The sequence below is a fragment of the Carica papaya genome, chromosome 5 (assembly GCF_054855325.1).
Source record: "Carica papaya isolate Zhongbai chromosome 5, ASM5485532v1, whole genome shotgun sequence".
Classification (NCBI taxonomy): domain Eukaryota; kingdom Viridiplantae; phylum Streptophyta; class Magnoliopsida; order Brassicales; family Caricaceae; genus Carica; species Carica papaya.
Window position 1 is genome coordinate 1,239,188 of NC_142313.1, and position 23,550 is coordinate 1,262,737.

A 23,550-nucleotide genomic window follows, 5' to 3' on the forward strand; every position below is an offset into this window, starting at 1 on the left:
GCATCTTCATCCTCATCAGTTAAAACATTTGTTTTTATTTTGTTTGAGTGTCAACACCATCGGCTGCCATTTAATTCAAATTGATCCATTATAGGTACGGCTTGTTTTGTAGTGTAGTAATCTTTCAGAAGAGAGAAACAATCATTTGCTTCATTTTTTTTTTTAATTTCTTCCTGTAATTCTTGTTTTTTTCCTTGTGGGTAGAAAATAATATACAATATATATATGTATATATATACTATATAAGAATCAAAATTTTTGTCTACCAAGAGAGTAGAGAAAATTCCTTTGAAAATTGTTTATAAAATATCTTAAAGATAAAATTTTTAATTAAAAAAGAAGGAAATACCCTCTCTGCCTCTCTCTCTCTCTCTCTCTCTCTATATATATATATATATATATATATGATATTCTCTTGTTCTTAAACCCATGTATTGAATTTGGAAGTTTGAAAAGTCATGCTTGACAAGAAATTTTCAAGTACTCATATCTTGATTTGCCATGTGTGGCTGTACAACTTACACATCTTCAACAAATGAAGTGATCCATTATGAAAAATAATTATAAAAACTTTACCTTTATAATTAAATTTTATTATAATTTTAAATACAAATAATACACATTTTATTAATTAAAGTCTAATCCCAATTTTCCCAGGCTGCTTGGATATTTCAAGATGGTGGGTCAACTGTAAATTTCACCAGTCAATATTTCTCAGGCTGCTTTGGGTATCCAAAGAATGGTGGGTCATTTGTAAATTCACCAGTCAACAGTCAGCCAAATGAATCTTGTGAGTGTTCGGTACTCTCTCAGAGAAGTTACCATATGCTCCTGGATCACAACACTGGGAAATATGATTACCACAACTCATATTTTCATCAGGAGATTATCAGAATCTTTGTTTTTCTAATCAAGTTTTAAGCATTTCAATCAATGTACATATATAGATATATATAGATGGAGTGCCAAGAATCAACTGTTTTATTGAAACTTCTAATGAATTTTGTAAACATACATCTGAAACTAGCAAGTGTTACATATATTTACAGAGCTCTCACCTGCTAGCAAAACAACAAATATGCACCAAAAGAGAAAAAGACCAGCTTCCTCATCACCACAAAATAGCTGCTTGGGCACCAAATTCCAAGACTCGCCGAAGAACAATCATATATCAGTACCAGATACCTAGTGGGTCATGAATGATACAATACCAGTACCTCTTACTTTGGACCTTTGGATCGGTATCCAGCAAGAGTTGCCACGATCAAACTATCACTAGTGTATTTGTGGGAGCTCAAAACTCATTCTGCGGTCGAGTTTTTTGTCTAGACTCCTGCTCTAGACAATTTCAACACAACCAACTCGATATAAGTCTGCAAACCCAGTCATGTTCTTTCTGTGAGTGTGTCATTTGTTCCAGGAAGGTCATGTCCCATTACTTCCCTCCATCTTAGCTCTGGAACAGATTGGGTTTTCTTCTTCGTTTTCTGGGCTTAGGCTCATGAGTGTTTCGGAATAACTCTTTGGCTATTTCTCTGAGGAACTAACATGTTGTGTTGTTATATGTTTGACAAATGAATGGTAAGAATTTGTACTGTTCCTCTATATATCACTTGATTTGAAAGAATCAAGTTAATTGTACATTGGTAATATTTTTACAAGAATTGAATGATTCTAGCTCCAGGAACCTTGCACTTCGAATGAACAAATGAAATGAAGGGAAGCATACCAATCACTATTGGAGGCACCCAATGAAGAGTTACAATGACCCTTTTTAAATTTGTTGGCTGGAGCCAGAACTTGTTCCTTCTTCCTTCCGCCCAAATGAATGATCAGCTTCGAATGTAAAGGACTGATAGCCAGTAGGACTAAACAGCTGACCAGAGCCATTACTGCCAACAGACCGCTCAATATCATAAATATCAGAAACCAAAGGAATTGGGCGTTCAGGGATTGAGGGAAGTGACAAATCAGTCTCCAACATTTTCAAAACTTGATCCATTGTGGGTCTAGCATATAACACAGGATGAGAACAAAGAACCGCAACCAACACATACTTCTCCAATACTTCCGGTACAGCAGGTTCCGGCATCCCATCTTCAATTACATCCAAAACTCTTCCTTCCCTCACCAATGACCAAGCCCAGTCAGTCACCAGCAATGGTTGGCTCTCAGCTTCCATCTGCAACGCCTTTCTTCCACTCAAAAGCTCAAGAAGCAAAACACCAAAACTATACACATCACTCCTCTCTGTCAATTGACCATACAAGGCATACTCAGGAGCAACATAGCCCATTGTGCCTGCCACCCGGGTGCTCAAATGTGTCATTCCTTCAGGTGTAAACTTTGCAAGACCAAAATCTGCTACTTTAGCCTCAAACCTGTCGTCTAAAAGTATGTTGCTTGCTTTAATATCTCTGTGAATTATGGCTGGTTGTGCTCCATAATGTAAATAAGCTAACCCTCTTGCTGTACCAAGAGCAATCTTTTGCCTCATTGGCCAAGTAAGTTTCCTACCCTGAGACCCAAACAAGTGATCATAAAGACTACCATTCTTCACCAAATCACAGACAATTATCCTCTGGTGACCCTCAAAGGAAGTAGTAGCAGTACAGTATCCTCTCAAAGCCACAAGATTAACATGTCTAACACTTGCAATCACCTCAACTTCATGACTGAAACTGGCATCACCAGTGGCTGAGCAGTTTTTGAATCTTTTAACTGCAATTTCAGTCCCATCAGGCAACTCACCCTTGTACACATTCCCATACCCTCCTTTCCCTATAATGTTCTCTCTTGAGAAATTCCTAGTAGCTTTCTTGATTTCATCAAAAGTGAACTTCACTAAAGTAGAATTCTCAGTAATGGAGCTCAACCCATTATCCAAACCAGTCTCCACATTACCCACCCTCTCTCCCTTCCGCCTTCTCTTCTTGGAATCCAAACGTTTTCGCCATAAAAACCAGAACCCACCAACAATCACCACCAACCCACCACCAGCAATCAAAGCAGCCATTATCACCACTTTTTTCTTCTTACCACCAGAATGATTACCCCCCAAATCAAGCGAAAACAAGCATTTTACAGTACCTGCATCGTCGGGACCAAACGAGTTGACAATAGCCGCCGCGTAGATTGACGGGTAGGCCGTGCAGTCGGAGACGTTTCCGACAGAATTCCCGGAGAGAAACGAAGCCTGGAGGCTGGACAAGCTGGTTGTACACGCGGCGCAAGGGGAACTATTCTCCAGCGACTGGTTGCATCTCGAAACGACGTCGCTGAGCGTAGAATCAGGGATTAGAGTTTCAAACTGAGACCTGGTCGTGATATTCATGCAACCCTGTGATATCCAACTAGTCTGGAACCCGCAGGAGGAGCGGATATTGAAGCCCGGGAAAACATCGTCGATGACCGACTGGTACGCAACCCAGCAAGATTCAGACGAATTGAGCGGAGGAAGGAACGACCCGGTACGCCGAAGGTAGTGAGACTCGACGAATCGCAGTCCTTGGAGGATATAGCGGCAAGTTTCGGTAGTCTGTCCGTCAATGGAGTCAGCCACCCGGCGCATGACCGAGAAGTCAAGAGGGCAGGAAACGGTGCCGTTTTTCTGTGCAACCGAAAAATTCACCAGAGATAATAGTAAAAAGAACAGGAAGCTTCGTGGGGTAGTCATCGTTGTTGCTGTAATTATCTCATGAAACCAGAGATCGAAAGAAGAGAGTGTTGTTTCTGGAGAAGGAAGAAGGCGGGTTGTTGGAATAGCAGTGGAGAGAAGGAAGGAGAAGAGGGGTGAGGCGGAAGTCGCCAGGTTGACACTTGGCTGCAGAGTAGAGTTGACAAATAGAGGTGGGCGCCCAATCGGCCATCGCAACTTCTTGGAAAGATGCCATTATTTTTGCTGGAAGTAGTTGAGGTTCTTCTTATGATTCATTTTAATTTATAAATAAATAATAAATGTTTATCTATTTATCTATACGGTGCGTTTTGGCTGCCTCTTGTCTCCATTCCACTCAATTATTAAGTAATCATATGCAGGCCGGGAATCATAACTGTAATCTATTAAAATATTTTTATTATTAATAATTTATAATAAAAAATTTATAGTTATTTTTAAAATTAATAATTTTTCACACAATATTTGTTATGTAAATTACTAAAATTATTTTTTAATTTTTTAATTATGAAAATTATTCTTTTTGTAATAACTGGATTTACAATAAAATATATATATATATATATATATATATATATATATATATACATAGAAGGAGGGGGAAGGGGGGGAGAGTGAAAAGGCATAGTTCAGATTAAGGTACTGGAATGGACGGTTGGAATGATTTAGCAGGTTGGATATAAATAGGATGAAGAGAAAAAAAGAAAGAAAAAGAGGGGGATAAAAGAGGATAAGAGGCAGTCGATCGAGGAATAGGAAGAGAACTGGAGAATGAGGAGACAATTAAGGTGATTGAGTGAGTTATGCCTGTGTTGAGGACAAGTTATGCCTGTGTTGAGGACAATGGAGGTAAGAGGTATTATAAACTCAAATTTCAAATACTGAAATGACAATTTATAGTTAAATTCCTGCCTGGTAATGAATATTTGTGTAATAAACCCTAGACGAGAGCGAGTAGTGAAAGAGGTTGTGACAATGGGAGTGGTATGAGATGGATAATTGGGTGAGATGAGAGAGAGAGATATACATGTGAGATGGAGTGGTCTGAGAGGGACAATTGGATGAGATAAGAAAGAGAGAGATACAAGTGAGAAAAACATGGAAATAGTGAGTAAAGGTGTGGTGAAAATAGACACTAACAATGTGTGTATGTATATGTTATAAGATAAGAGTAATGAGTATGTATATGGACTCTGTTGATTGTACATGTATGTGGATATTGAAATGAGCTATTTTATGTGCTTATTAGATATGCATGCATGTATGAACTATTTCTTGTGTATGTTGAATATGCACGCATGTATGACGATTGACTGTGATTATGAAAATTGTATAATTCTAATTGTGGTACTTTCGTGGATGGATACGCTGATGTTGGTTGTTGATGGTTGTTGGTAATGAAGATAAGTGGGGTCACCAATGTTGATGATGGCTAGGGGTTACCGGAAGGGTAATGGTGTGAGTGTGTGGCCAGCTTATGGTCGATGATTACTGGAATTAGGGATAAGTTGGGTCACTGATATTGGTGATGGAATAAATGGGTAACAATGTGAATGGGTGGCCGATTAGGGGATCGAGTAGTGACAGAAAGGGAGGTGAATGGGGTCGCTGATATTGGCAATGGCTGGGTGGTTTATCTGGAGAGTAATAGTGTGGGTGTATGGCCGGTTTATGGTCGAGTAGACAAGTACGTTGGGTACTGTTAGTGTAGTTTACTGTGGTGACCTCACATGATAAGAACTGGTAAGAGTTGACGATTTTCTTCGAAGATAGTTGTAATTACAGTAGGGGTAAACGAGTAAGAGGAGAAGAGTGCGGGTAGGGAGGACAACATGGCTAATGGAAGTGGGAACCTAAGAAGTGGGACACTGTAGTAGACATTTAACTGAATTTTCATACTATGTTTATGATTTGAATTTATTTTACTGAGCTTGTGTATGCTCATTACCTATAATTTACAGTTGATGTAGCACAGAAAACTGGACCAGAATTGCACTCTTCCGACCTTAACGTGTAGAGAAGACGGAACGAGAAGGATGGGTGGTGAATCGGAATACTTAAATAGTTAATAGAAAGTAGATTATTTTGAAATGAGAAATTGTGAAATTATAATTTATAGTATTGATAAATATACAATATAGTAACCTTACTAATTGAATGATTAGACTTGAACAATTTCTATGTATCGGAGTTTAGTGTTATGGCCGAAATTAGTTATGGAATAGTACATGTCATGCCACGTATGCTAAGGTTACACTTTTAGAATCGCTAAAGTCTTATCGCAAACTTAAAAAATTAATTTTGTGACTTTTACATTACTATTTCACCAACTCTTTCCATTTATCCTAATATTTCATTTATTTTTTTTTAAAACAATTTATTTCGAGTATTCACAAATTGTAATTATGCTAAAAAAAAATTAGCTCTCATACAACGTTCTCATTCACCGTAATAATGATAATTTGTTTTGACGAAGTTTAACTTAGTCAAATTTATATTAAATCAAATATTATAATTTAGTTACTGTTAATTTATAATATACACATAACATGTGAATTATACGTTTTTATACATTTGATAATCATAATTTTTAAATTAAGTACTAAGATCTTAGACCATTTTAAATATTTTATTTATTTATAAAATAATTTTTTATTAATTATTTATAAGTGCTTAAAAGGGAGAAGCCGACGGATTCATGAACTGGGTCAACCTAGCCCATTTAGGAAAATGGAGTAAGCTTTGTGGGTCTGATTTTATAGCCTATCGACCAAGTAATATTTATATTTCGATTTAAAAAATTAATTTGTGTATTAAAAAAATTAAAATTAAACAAAAAATGCAATACTAGTTTTGTGCATGCATGTGAAATTTCAATATTTAACAAATTAAATACAAAATTAACAAAATATATCAAAATAATTAATAAATTTAATTAAAATAATAAAAAATTAAAGTATAATAATTGTTACATTTCCATAATTAATTAAATAATTCACACAATAATTAATTTAATTATTTGCTAAGTTTGAGAAAAACATATGTGTCAATGGACTCTCGTATGGGTCCAATTTATGGATCAAATTATAATATTTAATCAAAGGCTTTTTTTTCAAAAATATTATATAATTTTTAAGTGAGGATAGATTCTTACTTTTGACCAACTTTATTCAATAATCAACTTGCTAATTGAATCTCGATTTTAAATTATCGTATTTATAATTTTAAATATCGAGTCGAATTGTTTGTATGTATATAGATATTTTATGTGATATTAAAATGAAAAAAATAAATTACAAAAAATTAAAAGTTATAAAGTATTTTATGTAGATATAGAAAGATGGGTAACATATACATATGTGTATGTGTATGTAAAGTTCAAATTGAAATCGAATTATATACTTATATATATATATATGTAAAATAGTCTTATCCTAAGTGACATAGACACCCATATGTTCCACATTATTAATCAAATGGTCATTTTCAATATGGTCTATAAAATGCACCTAACCCACCTTCAAACCAAACAATTATATGCTATCAAAAAAATTGATGCCAAATCAATATCCTATATATACATATATATATATATGTATATATATGGATTTTGACATGTCACTACTATCAAATTTGGTCATCTTTGAAATTCAAGTTTTGGGTATAATCATAATAATTTTTATTTATATAATAGAGAATAATTTCTTCATATCAATATATATTAAATTTCCTTGTATATTTCTTTAGGAATAATTAATGTGATAAGTAATTATCACTAAATACTTGTCATAATAATGCAATTATTAAAGTTTATCTTAACAAATTAGCATTAAGTAAGATGAGATATATAACAAGTCACCTAACTATATCAAAATAAAATTTGTATGTTACTAATTATTATTTAATTTATAAAAAGTTTGGTGAATTTAAATTAAATTATATTTTTATATATTTTATTATTTATTAATTATTTATATTATGTTATAATTAATGCTGAAAATTATTTATTTTATATCATAAAATAGATCGTTTATATTGTATTATTAATTGTTATTTAATTTAATAATTAGTAGGTTCGTTTATTATAAAAAAAAATTGTGAGTTTAAATCGAATTATAAGTTTATGTGTTATTATTTAAAAATTATTTATATTGTGTTATAATTGATATATATATATATATATATTGATTATTTGTAAAAAAAAAAAAAAATTGGAATACTTTCTCAACGAACCATTATAAAGTAGAACTTAATGTTGTGTGTGTATATATATATATGTATATATTTATATTATTGTTATATATGTAAATCACCTTTATATAAATTATTATGAAAATTAAAGTGCATACCACAATCTTCCAAAGGAAGCGACAACAACTCTTAATTTCATATACATATATATCTATATATATATATAATTATATACTGAAAAAGAAAGGTTGTATACTTAGAAGAGACCCACATCCTAGAATATATATTCATATATATATATATATATGTATATATATAAATACAGGAGACAAATAATTATTTTTTTAAAAATCAATAGTGAGAATCTTAAAACAATATTATATTACTAAAATTGCTAGTTATGATAGTAATGAAACTGATATGATTGGATACCTAAATTTGTGAAATTTAATTAATATATAATTAGCAATTATATAAAATGCAATTAAGTTATTATAAAGTACTTCAAATTCATTATTTATATTTATATTAAGTTTGAAGACATTACATTTTTATATTCATACATACATACAAAATATAATTTTTAAAAGCTTCAAACTCCAACAATGAAATGAAAACTTACTTATATTACTTTTTTATCTAATAAGTCTACAAAATATTCGTATTCACAATTTAAAAGTTTAACATAAAATTTAATAACTTATATAATATATACAATATTTATGTATATAAAATATGAAGTTAAATAAAAATATATAATAAAAAATTATAATGTATAATTTTAGAGTTTATAATTAATTAAATAAAAATATAATCATACTCACATTCTATTTATATATTTAAAATATTTAAATATATAATTACTATATATTATCATATTAAATAAATAAATTATTATTATTTATATTATCACATTTTATTAAATATAAATTTATTTTTTTAAAAAACCCAATTTTACTTTCATATAGATATATATATATATATATATATATATATATGAGTGTAAAGAAGGTATGAAACTTGTAGAATTATCAACCACCATCACTATATGAAGTTTAATTATTATTATTATTAGTAATTGCTAGTGGCATTATTATGCATTGCCGTGTACGAGTTTTGATGGGCAAGCTGAAAGCCATCGAGTACACTACTTTCCACCATTGTGTAATACATATATCTATATATATATATGTATATATATAGGAAATATACGTGTATATTGTACATTTTATTACATATATGTGTATATGTATATATATATATATAAGGACATGTTTGGTGTCTTTCATTGAGATACATATTTGCTTGCGGTCCAAACAAAGACAAAATGGTCACACAAACTCTTGCTTGGTGGGTCCCAGTTTATTTTGGGCCCCATGTACACGTTCTTTAGCGATCTCCCGTGCCGAATCTCGTAGTAGATAACAAAACGAACCGTTTTTATCCAATGAATACAGACAAAACGCAGCGTTTTATTCCGGCTTGTAATTTATTTTTCCCATTTAATTGTAATTTGTACTATTTTGGTTTTTCCAAAATGAATGCTGTAATTTTCTCGTAAAAAGATTTAGTGTGAATGGAGATAGAAACAAAGATTATTATTATTATTATTTTTTTTTATAAAAAATATATTTTCTAGTGTAGATTAATATTATATACAATAATAGAAATAAAATAAATTTTTTTATCTAAATATGTTTATATTACTTTATCAAAATTTTGAAAAATAACAAAGACTATTAGTTTTTTTCTTTAATATATTATTATATTTGATATTGTTATATTTTTTAAAAATAAATATTTATGGAAATTTCATGTGGGTATTTCAGTTTCTCAAGAACTGTAATGGCGATTTCCTTTTTATAAAAAAGTAAGAAATCTAATTGAATTTAGAGAGAGAAAATTCCAAAAAAGAAATATTTTTCAGCAGTATCATGGCGATGCTTGTATATAAACACTCATGTATGTATTTGTGTATTGCAAAAGCAGCAATTCAAGAGTATATCTGCGAATTTACGTCCACGTCTTCTTCGTCTTCTTCTTCATCTTCTTCTCTCTCATCTCTCAGTTTCTGCTCTGTACACCATTTCTGCTTTGTCTCTTCTTCGTTCTGGGGAACACTGTCAGAAAAATTTCTGCTCTTATCTCTAATGGTACGTCCTTTTATCTCTATCTTTCTTCAGTTCTCCCTCCTGCTTTTTGCACCACCTTTGCTCATTTCGCTACATGGGGTTGGTGTTGTTCCGTCTTGGATTCTGTCGTGTCAGATTTTTCTTGTCTGATTTTATTTTTTCAGCTTTGATCAAAATTTTACCTTCTTTTTTTAACAGGTTCTGTATGCGTGATTCGAGTTCCGTGGCTATGGTTGCGAAATGTCTATTCTGGTTTCTCTGTTTAGAATCTGTTCGATAAAAGGTTTCTGACGCATTATTCCTCAGTGTTCTTGATCTGTTTGAACATATTTTCCTCTGTTTTCTATTGTTTCTATGGATTGGATATGTTTGTTAGCTTTTCTTTTCTTTTTTTTTTTTCTGGGTTCTCTTCCTTCTTCAACCTTGTTGGTTTAATGGCAATTTTTAGGTCTTTTCTTCTCTTTGTTTATCTAAATCTCTTGATTAGAAAGCTATTGCAGATAGGATTATTCATGTGGGTTTTAACAGAATGCTCTGTTTTTATTCCCTGTTTCTGCAGAATCTAAAGCACCAATTTTTTTATGATTCTTTTTTTTTATTCTTCTTGAGTTAATTTTATACTATTTTAATCCATTTTGTCTTCGTATTGTGAATAACCAATCTGCAAATTTTGGATTCTATTGTTAGGTTCTTTGAAATCCAGAAATGGAGAAGAAGATGGATACCAATTCTCCCAATGGAGTTCTAGAGGACTATTTCAGGAGTGAAGAATTTGAAACAAGTTCTTCCAAGCCACCTTCCACAGACTCAGCCAATGAACAAAACTCAAAAACATCGTCTCGATTTCGAGCATTTGTACAACTTTTAAGAAGTGGATCAAAGAAATCTCTGGCTACTTTGCATCCCCTAAGTGCCCTTAAGAGCTCCATAAGAAGGAGCAGCAGCATGAGGGAGAACAGAGGGTTTTCCTCTCATTTAGACTCTGACCCATACAATCTGAATTCGCCAAGGAGGAATTTCAGTCTCTCTGAGCTCCAACTTGCTACAAACAACTTTGGGTTTGGTATGTAAAAATTCCCTAATGGATTTCATAATTGATTTTCCTTTACTGAAATTATAAATAATAAATAAAACCAAGTTGGAGAATTCAATAATGTGTTACCAAGTTGGTAAGAGTGAATTCTTTGAATTTTTTTCTGTAGAAAACTTGATTGGGAAAGGTGGCTATGCTGAAGTTTACAAAGGGCGTTTGCAAAATGGGCAGCTTGTGGCAATTAAAAGGCTAATAAAAGGAACTGCTGATGAAATAGTTGCAGACTTTCTTTCTGAGCTAGGAATCATGTCTCATGTAAATCATCCTAATATTGCTAAGTTACTTGGTTATGGGATTGAAGGAGGAATGCACCTTGTTCTTCAATTCTCTCCAAATGGAAGCTTAGCTTCTCTGCTTTATGGTTAGTCAATCATCTTTAGACAATCAAATCTGAAGCTTTCTTCATTTGGGGCTTCCCAGTCCAGTCAAATCATCATTTTTCTTGACAAAATTATAAAAGTTTCTTTCTTTGCAGGTTCAAATGAGAAACTCAAATTGGATATCAGATACAAAATTGCATTAGGTGTTGCTGAGGGTTTACTTTATCTTCACGAGGGTTGTCATAGGAGAATCATACACAGAGATATCAAGGCTGCAAATATTCTGCTTACCGAAGACTACGTGCCTCAGGTGCCCTTTACGCCAATCTTGTTAAAACTTGTGTCTTTGCTAGAGACTAAGGAATGACAATGGTTATCAGCTTGATTACTCTTTATGGTTATGTGTTATTCTTTGGGCGAATTCGTCACTAAAGTTTCAACGAATTGCAAGTAGTCGAAACAGTTAGAACTTCTGTTTCCACATTTAGTATGATGAACTAAAGGAGCTTGTTTGTGTAATGCTGAATTCTGATTCTTCTCATTTTGATTCCTCATACCCTTTTAGCTTTTTACACAAAATTTTCGGGGTTTTGTCTATCAGATTTGTGACTTTGGGCTTGCAAAATGGCTACCAGAACATTGGACTCACCACATTGTATCGAAATTTGAAGGCACGTTTGGGTTAGTAAACCTATAAATTACCTCCTCTGATGTTGCCCGTTAGTAAACTATGTATCTGATATTGTTAGTTAACATGACAGATATCTTGCTCCAGAGTATTTGATGCATGGCATAGTAGACGAGAAAACTGATGTTTTTGCATTTGGTGTATTGCTTTTGGAGCTAGTCACTGGACGTCGTGCTCTAGATTACTCACAGCAAAGTCTTGTTTTGTGGGTATGTTTATTCTTTCCTCCTCTTCAGACTTGCTTATACATTTTAACAAGGTGATTGGGTTTAATAATTAGTGATGCTGGGTTTCGACTTTCTCAGGCAAAACCTCTGTTGAAGAAGAATGAGATTAGAGAGCTAATCGATCCCTTTCTCGCCGATAGCATTAATTGCCGGTCAATGAATCTTATGCTTTTGGTTGCTTATCTATGCATACAACAGTCATCAATTAGGAGGCCTAAAATGAGCCAGGTATGAATCAATCTTGATTAGGAGACTAGAACCATTAAGTTATCTATAAGAACACAGAATGAGCTAAACTACTTATTCAAAATCTTGAACAAATAAGTTGGAAAATTGCATAAAGGTAATTGTTTAATTTCAAATCAATTACATTCATGATGATTTTCAAATCACTTTTCGTTTTGAGCATCTAATAATTCTTCATCTTGAACATGGTTTTAAGATAATGTGATTGAGTTTTCAAGATCCATCAGGTGGGAAAACAATATTTTTTACCCTTGTACATGATCCAACAAAACCTGTTTCATTTATGAAGGAGATAGATATGGTGGATGATTAAAGGTCAGTCAGTCACTTGACTGCTTTATGCTGGAAATTTGATCAATCTCCAGACAATGAAAATGAACTAGCAGTGTCTCACTTACCAATAAAGCCTGCAGAATAGGCTTATATAAAGGCTTTGTCTTGCATAATTCTTTTTGCAGTGACTTTGATATGTGCGTTCTCTGCTTTGTACATAGAGATATACATAATTACATATATATACACATATATAAATACACCCACCCTTTACAAGAATTTGAATATTAGTGATTATATGAATCCTTCTTGATCTTCAGCTGCATCTCCAACATGTGATAATGCAGGTTCTGCAGATACTCAATGGAAACATCAGCTGCATAAAATCGATAAAAAGATGTCGAATGCAATTCTTTCGAAAGGCTTTTCGAGAAGAACTCTCGAGTGGAGATGAATATTTTAAGTCACCCACAAACTAAAACCAATCACCATTATCGAGCAAGCTGGTTTAGACGCTTTCCCATCAATTCTTTCGCGTACATACCTCGAAGCAAGACGAGAAGACATTAATGGTGTGCTTTCAAAATATTGCCAAACTATAACATATACTTCTCTCTGGATTTTGCTCAAAGAGCAGAAAAAGATAAGTTAGATGGAATTTTCTGTACATATAAAGAAATTAAAGAGAAACTCATAAGAGAAAAAGTAAGAAAAATTAAAACTTTGAGAGTAGATTCATTCGAAGAATTATCGTAAAATATTATTTTTTCGAAAAATTTTTGGTATTGTTATTATTATTATTATTGTAATTTACGCAAGTGAAATAAAGGAATCCTTAGGAACAGATAATATTAAGATGAGTATTTGTAAATATCATAAATTATATTTCTGATTTTAAAATGAAAAAAGTTTTGGTTTTTCTCGATGATGTAATTTCCCTTGCCGTGTATGCCACGATTTGTCGTGCGCGTGGAGAGTAAATATCAGATGAGTTGGAATTATCAAATTTTAACAGTCACGCCACTTCCGGCACCCGCACGCAACTCCGACCCGGCGACCCGACCTGCCCAACCGAAGGCGTAATTGACTGGTGTACTTGATTGGTCACACCTTTTTTCTCTCCTAGGAATTTTTTAATTATTTCTAATAATTTTGTCTTGAGTCTAATAATTAAAAAATTATTATTATTATTATTATGTGATTATTTAAATAATTAAGTTATGTAAAAATCATATTAACAAAATTATTTTTTAAAATATAAATACATGTATTTAATTAATTTGGTAATACCAAATTTCTTACTATACATAATTTTTTATTAAAAAATATATAATAATGTGTCGCGTATATTTTATTAAATATTATAATCTTATACATAAATTTTTTAAAATATACAAAATAAATTACAAATAATGTTATTCTTTAATTTATTTTATTTTATCTTTAATATTTTAATTTATTTATTTTTTTAAATAAATGGGGGAAAATTCAAAAATTAAAAATTAGAGAAGCCGACATTCCAATTTCTAAGCTTTGTTGTTTCCAAACTGTTTGGCAGACCATATTTACCTACCGTTACACCCACATGTACAAGCACGCACAATTATTTCGGAAGTGACATCACTAACAAAATCAAATATTACATATATTTTAATAAATTAAATTAAATATAATTCATAATTGGAAATTATAAATTGGGAAAATATTATATATTAAAATTAAATTAAATATAATATACCCCACACGAAAAAGTACATAACATATATGATTTAATTTTCATATTTAATAATAAATTATTGTACCAATTTAATAATAAATGATGTGTAGGAGATTGGATAAAACTTGGGTTTCAAGTCATCTCGAGGTGGCCGTCAACCCCAAAACCTTATCATATCGGTATAATGCAACTTTAATGTTGACCACAAAGCCATCAATTTAATATACTCTACCAATGTATGTATAATATTAACAATCCAATAGAATATTAAATTTTATAATAATCTTTTTATATTATTTAATTTAATTAAGTTAAAAATCTAATTATTTAATACATTAAGAAAATAATAATTAAATTGAGTTGATTGAATTAAATTAAATTAAATTTTAATAAATAAATTTATAAAAATATTATATAACAGTTAAATTTTATTTACTAAATTAATTACTATTTAAATCCGAATTAGTTATTAAAACATTAAAATCACTAACTCTATTAAAGTAAAAATTAATTGACATCCAAGTTGAATTTTTTATTTTAAAAAATATTTTAGAAAATTTATAAAAATAAATAAATAAATAAATAACATCGAGTAATTACAAAGTTGATTGCAGCCCATACCCAATTCCAAGCCCAAGTCTATGTAAAGTAAAAATAAACCCACTAATTTTTTTTTTTTTTTAAATCACACTGAAATAATTATTAGATAAAGCGAGAGTTCAAAATTCAAAATTCAAAATTAATATTTTTGATGTAGAAAAGATTAAAGATAATTATTGGGCTAAATTCAATTTGGTTTTGAATATTTTAAATTTAAATATTATTTGAAAATAATAAATATAAGGTTTTATGTAATTTATTTATTATTTAAAATTAGCGAGAAATGTCTCACATGTTATTTTAAAAATAGAAAAAAAAAATGGAGAAAGCCGTATTTATATTTTTTGGAAAAAACAAAGTTATAATAAAAATTAAATAATTTATATAATTATTTTGTTTAATATTTGTTTATTTACTACCTAACAATGCACAGTAACAAAGCGAGGGAGCAGCACAAGGAAGAGTTTACAGAGAGAAAGCGAAAGCAGGAGAGAGAGAGGGGGAGAGATAAAGTGAAGAGAAGAAAAAACCGGAGAGAGAGAGAGTCCCAGAAAGTTAAACTTGAGAAACAGTGACGAGAGAGAGAGAGAGAGATGCAGAGCTGTGGATAAATACTGAAGTATTTGATAGATACAGGGAGAGTTCCATGTATTCTGCTCTGATTACTTTTCATACGCCTTATTGTGAAGGCTTGCCAAGTCAAACCTCGCAAAAGCAAGAGAGGAGTTGTAATAATTCGTGAACTGCTACGGTGATTGGTTTGTATTTGAAAACTGCGATCGGAAGAGTCATCGGATGATATTTCCGATCGTCGGAGATCGGAGGATATGCTCGGAGGCGGAGCTGGGGGATTCGGTGGTTGCTGCTTCGGGGGAGTCAAGCGGTGACGTGGCTCATGTTGAAAATAGGAGGAGGTGGTGGTGGTGGTGGAGGAGGTGGAGGAGAAGTAAAGTTGTGGTTGTAGTTGGAAGAGGAGGATGAAGAAAGGGAAAGGGAGGAATAACGGCTTATTGCCGAATTCGCTGAGGATTATATCTTCTTGCCTCAAGACGGTGTCGTCTAATGCCAGTAACGTAGCTTCTTCAGTTCGCTCCGCTGGTGCTTCCGTTGCTGCTTCTATTTCTACTACCGAGGATCACAAAGATCAGGTCTCTTTTTCTTTTTGGTTCAATCGTTCTCCTCCATGTTTTGGTTCTTTGTTGGACTGTGCATTTGACATAGTTTAGATGCTTTAAATATTAGATGACCTACTGTAGAGAGGAAGTTTTAGGTTTCATATTTGATTAAACGAAGATGAGGAGCAGTAACGTGTTAAATCAATTCTCTTCGAGTCTACTGTAGTACTGATACATAGCACGACTTAGTATGCTCCGTCTCGTGTAGAAATGCTGAATTTTGGGAAAGGAATAAGTTGTGAATATAAATTTAAAGACTATCATTTATACAATCTTTTGCCCGACAGCTCTTTGGTTAATTAAACTAGGTGATGGCGGTTCTTGTCTTAGAAGTACTAGAACTGATAATGGGCTATTAAACACACGCCATAACCCAACTTTGTGATGTTTGCAGGTATTAATGTTTGATTAAACACCCATGGGACGTAAGCTCTTGGTCAATTGCTTTATAATCTTAAAGTGAAAGATGTATCAATTCTCTATCTGATAATTTCTAGTTTATAGAAAATTTAGCTAACTTGTGTTGTTAATAGTAAAGGGAAGCTAGAAGAAGAATATGGTTTTTTATGCGAATTCTTTTTTCCTTATCTATTTGCTTATGCTGAGTCAAATTATGCTATTGAGGCTGACCTTCAAAACTTTAGCTCAGGGAAGACACAAATGTGGGAACTGTCAAATTTGTTCATGGTAGATTGTAGTTGGTTCAGAAAAGAAAAATTTATATGGTTGATCATAAATTTTTCAAATCATAAATTTTTTAAGTGGCATCACCTGCTTTTGTTGTGCTTATCTCCATTAATGCCAGTTGGACAGGACCTCAAGCTCGCCGAGCCAGTGGGAAGGGCATTTGGGACCATGATATACTTTTACACTTTTTCTTTTTTTTTTAAAAAAAACTAGAGTGCTTGACCATAAAAACTGTTTGTGGCCTTGTTCTGAGTGTTGTTGTTTCCATGATTTTGCTTATTTACTGGAGAACGAGTTTTTGATTAATTTTGTTAACCACACGAGATGTGGGGGTATTATGTTTGTTCTTGGAATGGTAGTTGTTACTGTATGATGAGTTGAAACTATGAGCTTTCTTGTTGTAGCAGGAGTTCTCTTTAGTATTTGGCCACATTTTCTGTTTCATCCTCTTTTCCCCTCATTATTAGTTGTTGTGTAATTTTTACCAGTTTTACTGAAACATGCCTTAAATCGTCCATTGTCTTGTCATTTGCCCTTTTATACTTTATTCTGTGTGACAAATAATTTCTGAAATCACTGGTACTAGCTTTGTTATTGTTTGCTTCATTTTATTGGAGTCATGTTTAAACTAGGACAAAGTTCTAAACTATTGTCGAACAGGTGACATGGGCTGGCTTTGATAAGCTGGAGGTTGGTCCATCTAGCTTCAAACAGGTTCTATTGCTTGGTTATCAGAATGGCTTTCAAGTCTTTGATGTGGAGGATGCCTCCAATTTTAATGAACTGGTCTCAAAGCGTGAAGGTCCAGTTTCTTTCTTACAGATGCAACCATTACCTGCAAAATGTAATGGTCAAGAAGGCTTTAGAAGATCACATCCTTTATTGTTAGTTGTTGCTGGAGATGACACTAACAATGTAAGCTTGGGGCCAAATCGTGCCCATTTGAGTATATCTAAAGATGGTAACATAGATTCTCCATCAGGAAACTGTGTCAGTTCTCCTACAACTGTTCGGTTTTTCTCCCTTCGATCTCATTGTTATGTGCATGTTCTGAGATTTCGATCATCTGTATGCATGGTTCGATGCAGTTCGCATATCGTTGCTGTTGGTCTTGCAACCCAAGTAAGTATTTGCTAGTATGGAAGTTAGATTTTTCTCGATTTTTCTCTTTTTTCTTCTGATCTTAAGAATGGGATAGGACTTGAAATTTTAGGGTAGAATATTATTTGATGGTACCATCAACAGAACCTGAGGCACGACATATAGAAGTGAGAATAAAGTGATTGACTTATCCTGGCCAAGAAATTATCAGACCATGTTAGTCATGATAGAGGCTTTATTTTCTTTACTTCCTTTGGAAGTTTTAACTTCTGATTTATTTGATTTTAGCCGGAAACAAATCTTAATGTTTTAGATGATTTTGTAGTTTCTGTTACAAACAAATTATAGTATTACCATATTCTGTTGCCAGTGACAGGAATTGCTTCATGACTGATATATCTTTTTGGTTGGCAACAGATATATTGCTTTGATGCACTGACACTGGAGAATATATTCAGCGTTCTCACCTATCCTGTTCCACAGTTGGCAGGCCAAGGAACAGTTGGGGTTAATGTTGGATATGGTTCCATGGCATTGGGTCCAAGGTGGCTGGCTTATGCATCCAACAATCCACTGTTGTTGAACACAGGCCGTTTAAGTCCACAAAACCTTTCTCCTTCTTCAGGTGTTAGTCCATCTACATCACCAGGTGGCAGTAGTTTGGTGGCTCGTTATGCAATGGAGTCTAGCAAGCAGCTAGCTGCTGGGTTAATCAATCTGGGGGACATGGGGTATAAAACATTGTCAAAGTACTGCCAAGAGCTCCTTCCTGATGGGTCTAATTCTCCAGTAACACCTAACTCAATATGGAAAGTTGGTAGAGTGGGTGGAGCAGAAGTAGACAATGCGGGGATGGTTAGTTTTAGTCTAATTTTCTCATATGCTTTCAGTAAAACGTATAATTATGTTTTAGTTTAGGCATGTAAGAAATGACAATTGTTTCCCTAATTTGATAAATTCATTTGTTATCTGGGGTTGTTGATCCTCTGGATAATGTGTCCATGTCCAAAATTGTGATGCTTCTATCATGGGTAACCTAAATCTGCTTTCGCCAACAATATTGTGCTTATTTAGAAGCTATATTTGTGTTCTTTATATTCAAGATACTGCTCTCTAGGAAGCACTCTAAAAATATTGGTCGTTACCTGTACCATTCAAGATTTTATTAACATTGCTGGGCCAAGTCTTGGAACATTATGAAAGAATTCATATATTAGCTTCCTTGCTACTTGTTTGGTTTCTAAACAGTATAAATGAGGCCATGATGTTATGTTTTATTTATACAAGTAAAAATTTAAAACATTGAAAAGTAAAAGAAAAATAGAGTGTGATGTTATCATTAAATACCGGGAGACCTTTGGCCTGTGGTTTTGTGCTGTAGTAAACATTCCAAACCACGTAAAATATTATGCACCGTAGATAACTAACTTTGTTATGATTTAAATGTTTGACTGTAGGTTGTTGTCAAGGATATTGTCACTCGAGCTGTTGTATCACAATTTAAGGCTCATACAAGTCCCATTTCTGCATTAACTTTTGATCCTAGTGGAACCCTTCTGGTTACTGCTTCAGTATATGGGAACAACATAAATATTTTCCGGCTCCTTCCATCTTATACACGCAGTGGAAGTGGTGTTAAAAGCTACAACTGGAACTCTTCTCATGTGCATCTCTACAGACTGCATCGAGGAATAACATCTGCTGTTAGTATGCTTTTAACTTGTCTATTCTCTTTGTTTCATTAATGATCTGTGGTCATGTTTCATTTGTGCTTTTCCACGTGACAGATGATCCAGGATATTTGCTTTAGTCATTATAGTCAGTGGGTTGCAATTGTTTCATCAAAAGGAACTTGTCATATTTTTGTTTTATCCCCATTTGGTGGTGATGCTGGGTTTCAAACTGTAAATTCTCATGGGGAAGAGCCCTCACTGTTTCCCGTATTGTCTCTACCTTGGTGGTCTACCCCATCTTTCACCAATAATCAACAATCATTTCCACCTCCACCTCCCGTTGCCCTCTCTGTGGTGAGCAGAATAAAATACAGTAGTTTTGGATGGCTTAATACCATAAGCAATGCCGCTGCTTCTGCAACTGGGAAGGTTTTTGTGCCATCTGGTGCTGTTGCTTCTGTTTTCCATAATTCTATATCATACGGTGTTCAGCATGTTAACTCAAGACTCAATTCCTTAGAGCATCTGTTGGTTTACACTCCATCAGGTCATGTAGTGCAACATGAGCTTCTGCCATCTGTTGGGGTAGAACCAAATGAGAGTGGTTCAGGAACCCGAGCAACTTCATTTGTACATGCACAAGAGGATGACCTGAGGGTCAAAGTTGAACCTGTCCAGTGGTGGGATGTCTGTAGAAGGTCAGATTGGCCTGAAAGGGAGGAATGCCTTCCTGAAACCACCTATGATGGACATGATGCTACTGACATCAGTCCAAATAAATCATCTTGTGATGATGTTTATGGAATGGATCTTCTGGACATCGATGACAATATGGGGGGACAAAAGGCTACAAAAACTTATTCCGTAAAGCCTCATGAGAGGTCCTATTGGTACCTTTCAAATGCGGAGGTGCAAGTGAGTTCAGGGAGGCGACCAATATGGCAGAATGCCAAGGTATTTCCTCAGATAAAATTTGCATTGCCAGTATTTTGTGTCATATCTATGTTTTGATTTGTTCTTCGTGGTTCTAGGTTTCTTTCTACACGATAGATTCTCCCAGAGTTAATAGGTCTTTTGGAGGAGAGTTTGAAATTGAAAAGATCCCAACCCATGAAGTTGAAATTAGACAGAAAGAATTATTGCCTGTTTTTGACCATTTCCATAGCATCAAGTCAGGCTGGAATGACAGGTGACAGATACTCTTTTCTTTTAAATTTTCAACCTTTGCATTTTGATGAGTATCACGGGTTGCTTATATATGTTTCCTAGTTGAGATTTCTGAGTTTAGAACTGATCCTCCAACTTTCGCAATTAAGTTGCACTTGTTGCCCAAGGGAAATAAGTTAGTTGTCTTTAATTTTTATTGTTCCTAAAATCTGAGTGGAGTTCCCTATTACTTAATGAGGGTAAGGCTTCTTGCTTTTCAGGTCATATTGAAATGCACGATATGGGCCTTTTACTTGTTTCTTTTTTGTGCTTTTTACTGGTTTTGTACAACTTGAGGTGATTTTGCAGTCAATCCTTATGGTTTCCTAAAATGAAATATAATGTCATAAATGTCTATAGCTAGGGAAAGAAACTAATTTCATAGTTACGGTTATGATACTTTGTGAGGGTTTCTTTATTTAACCATGAAACTTTCTCATTTAGTGCTAGAGAGACTTTTATGTGTTTATCTCATCTTTACTATTGGCTTATACAGATTTTTCCCTGTGGGAAGATATTCATATTCTTCATCTTCTGATTCTCATCAAGCTGATGACAAGATGGCACAAGAAACTGTTCTTTGTCACTCTAAGCCAGCATCACTGAGCTCCACAAGTTCTGAGGGGGGTAAGCAATTAGTTGTGTTATATCAGGTGTATTTTAGTCACTTATTTTTTTTCCCCTGCAGTCTAACCCTCTTAAGACGAATTTAAACACTTGGTTGCAGAAAACTTTCCTGGATGGAAAATAGGTCTTCTTCTGTCTTGTTTTAATTAAATATCAAAACATCAGCTTGTAGTAATTCTTTTCTACAAGGAGCACGATGCTTGAACCTAAATGTAGTACCAAAATTCTCCCTCTTCCTCTGAGTGTCACTTGACCTAACCAAGGTGGCTTCCATAAAATTTCCAATCTGTGGCATATTATCTTCTCTAGCATGATCATTGCTATGCAGTTAGTTGCTGCATAATCTCTGCTTACATAAACTAGTAAATGGTGTATCTTTTCTCAATTGGAAAATTGTGGAAGTTCTTGAAATATTTGCTCACTTTATGTTAAATATTTTAATCAGGTTCATCAAGGAGGATAGAGAATCTGCTTGATTTGGATCAGATGAGTAGTGAGAAGTGTTACTCGCCTGCTTACCAGGTTCCAAATGAGATGTACTCAGGGAAGAGAGGGAATATCATAAACGAGACTTACATGCTTAATCATAAATCCTTAACCACTGTGTCTTGTCCATCTGGACAGCCGAAGAATGTCAGTTCTCATGTGGACGGCTGTATTACAGATTGCATGACACTACCTTCAATAATTGGTGGGATAGATGACGTCTCAGTATTAACTGAGGAGCATGGTAATTCACACGCCGATGTCCTTAACAAGGAGCCAGCAATTTCTCCCATACAGAGTGCAATAGATTTTGGGTTGACTTTCCAGGATGAGCATTGTGAAGAATTGGAACACAATCAATGTCACAAGTCGTCAGAAGTTGTAAGTGATGATTTAGATGGTGGTAGCAACCCCTGCGAGGGGGAAAAAATTGAAGATGGGGAAAACGATGAAATGCTTGGTATATTTGCCTTTTCTGAAGAAGGCTGAGACGGGAGACTCTGGCTCTCACAATTCCTCAATATGTTTATGGTGATTGGAAATAAGATTGAGCTAGAGTTTTCTTAATTGCTAATAATACTGGATTATAGATGGCTTCACGTGGTCTCGTCAACAAGTTTTAACTCCTTTTTGGCTGGTTGATCCATCAGAATCGAAGTACTAGTTACATTTAAGTAATCTTATTCAAAGTGCGTGAGAAATTTTAAAGAGCACTGCAAGCAATGGTGATATCGTCTTTTAGCGTGAAAAGTGCTATGCATGTCGTGAATAAGAAGCATTTAACGGGATTGGTGATTGAAGTCTTGCCAAGTTTGATCTCTCTCTCTCTCTCTCTCTCTCTCTCTCTCTATCTCTCTATCTATCTATCTATCTATCTGTCTCTCTCTATTTCTCTTATGTATAGTTTGTAGACGAAATTTCATAAATTCATGGAAGGTAGAAAACTTTGGGGGCAAGGTTTTGACCCCAAATACTTGGTAGACCTAGATCCGGGTTTGGATGAATCCCTGTCTTTGAACCTTCTATCAAGTCTCTGTACAGATGATTTCAAGTGTGATGAGAGTTCCCAAGTTGTATAACAGAGTATTTTTTCTTTTATCCTAAAAGAAACCAAAGAAGAAAAGGGTGGGGGAGGAAGGAGTTTGTATTTATTAGTAAAATGCTATATAGTTCTGTTGGAATGGTGGCAGAAAAATTTCACATTTAATTCTTAGATTCAAGTCTCTTATTATGCTATGGTTGGAAAAAGTTCAGAATTTTTATAGAATTTATTTAGAAATCTCAATTATGTTTAGAATAAACATAGATATTACTATTGTAGAAAAATCTTAATGTACATGATTTGAAGATCAGTTCGATTTGAAAGAGAAAAACAATTTGAGGCTTGTGGGTGAATTGCAATATATTATAAATCTTAGAAGAATCTTAGAAA

The 23,550-nt window shown here is 33.5% G+C and overlaps 3 protein-coding genes across 6 annotated transcripts; 2 read left to right on the forward strand and 1 right to left on the reverse strand.

Moving 5' to 3' along the window:
• Positions 1 to 963: 963 nt before the first annotated feature.
• Positions 964 to 3,900, reverse strand: RKF3 (receptor-like kinase in in flowers 3). The gene has a single exon (XM_022051322.2). The coding sequence runs from the start codon at positions 3,674 to 3,676 to the stop codon at positions 1,775 to 1,777; it is 1,902 nt and encodes a 633-aa protein (XP_021907014.1). The 5' UTR covers positions 3,677 to 3,900; the 3' UTR covers positions 964 to 1,774.
• A 5,830-nt stretch (positions 3,901 to 9,730) lies between these two features.
• Positions 9,731 to 13,637, forward strand: LOC110821294 (Protein kinase family protein). 4 transcript variants are annotated; one of them, XM_088220091.1, is made up of 9 exons: positions 9,732 to 10,020; positions 10,198 to 10,282; positions 10,687 to 11,062; positions 11,202 to 11,453; positions 11,568 to 11,722; positions 12,014 to 12,093; positions 12,174 to 12,309; positions 12,406 to 12,555; positions 13,194 to 13,637. In XM_088220091.1, exons 3-9 carry the CDS (start codon positions 10,705 to 10,707, stop codon positions 13,323 to 13,325), a joined length of 1,263 nt encoding a protein of 420 aa, XP_088076217.1. In that variant the 5' UTR covers positions 9,732 to 10,020; positions 10,198 to 10,282; positions 10,687 to 10,704; the 3' UTR covers positions 13,326 to 13,637. The 4 variants fall into 4 exon arrangements, with proteins under 4 accessions (XP_088076219.1, XP_088076217.1, XP_088076218.1 ...); XM_088220092.1 differs by lacking the exon at positions 9,732 to 10,020 and adding an exon at positions 10,080 to 10,098; XM_088220093.1 differs by lacking the exon at positions 10,198 to 10,282 and having other exon boundaries at positions 9,731 to 10,020.
• Positions 13,638 to 15,596: 1,959 nt separating this feature from the next.
• Positions 15,597 to 23,331, forward strand: ATG18G (autophagy 18 G-like protein). The gene is made up of 8 exons (XM_088219698.1): positions 15,597 to 16,311; positions 17,686 to 18,147; positions 18,544 to 18,981; positions 19,584 to 19,829; positions 19,914 to 20,753; positions 20,831 to 20,988; positions 21,502 to 21,632; positions 22,078 to 23,331. Exons 1-8 carry the CDS (start codon positions 16,141 to 16,143, stop codon positions 22,605 to 22,607), a joined length of 2,976 nt encoding a protein of 991 aa, XP_088075824.1. The 5' UTR covers positions 15,597 to 16,140; the 3' UTR covers positions 22,608 to 23,331.
• The last annotated feature ends 219 nt before the right edge of the window (positions 23,332 to 23,550 follow it).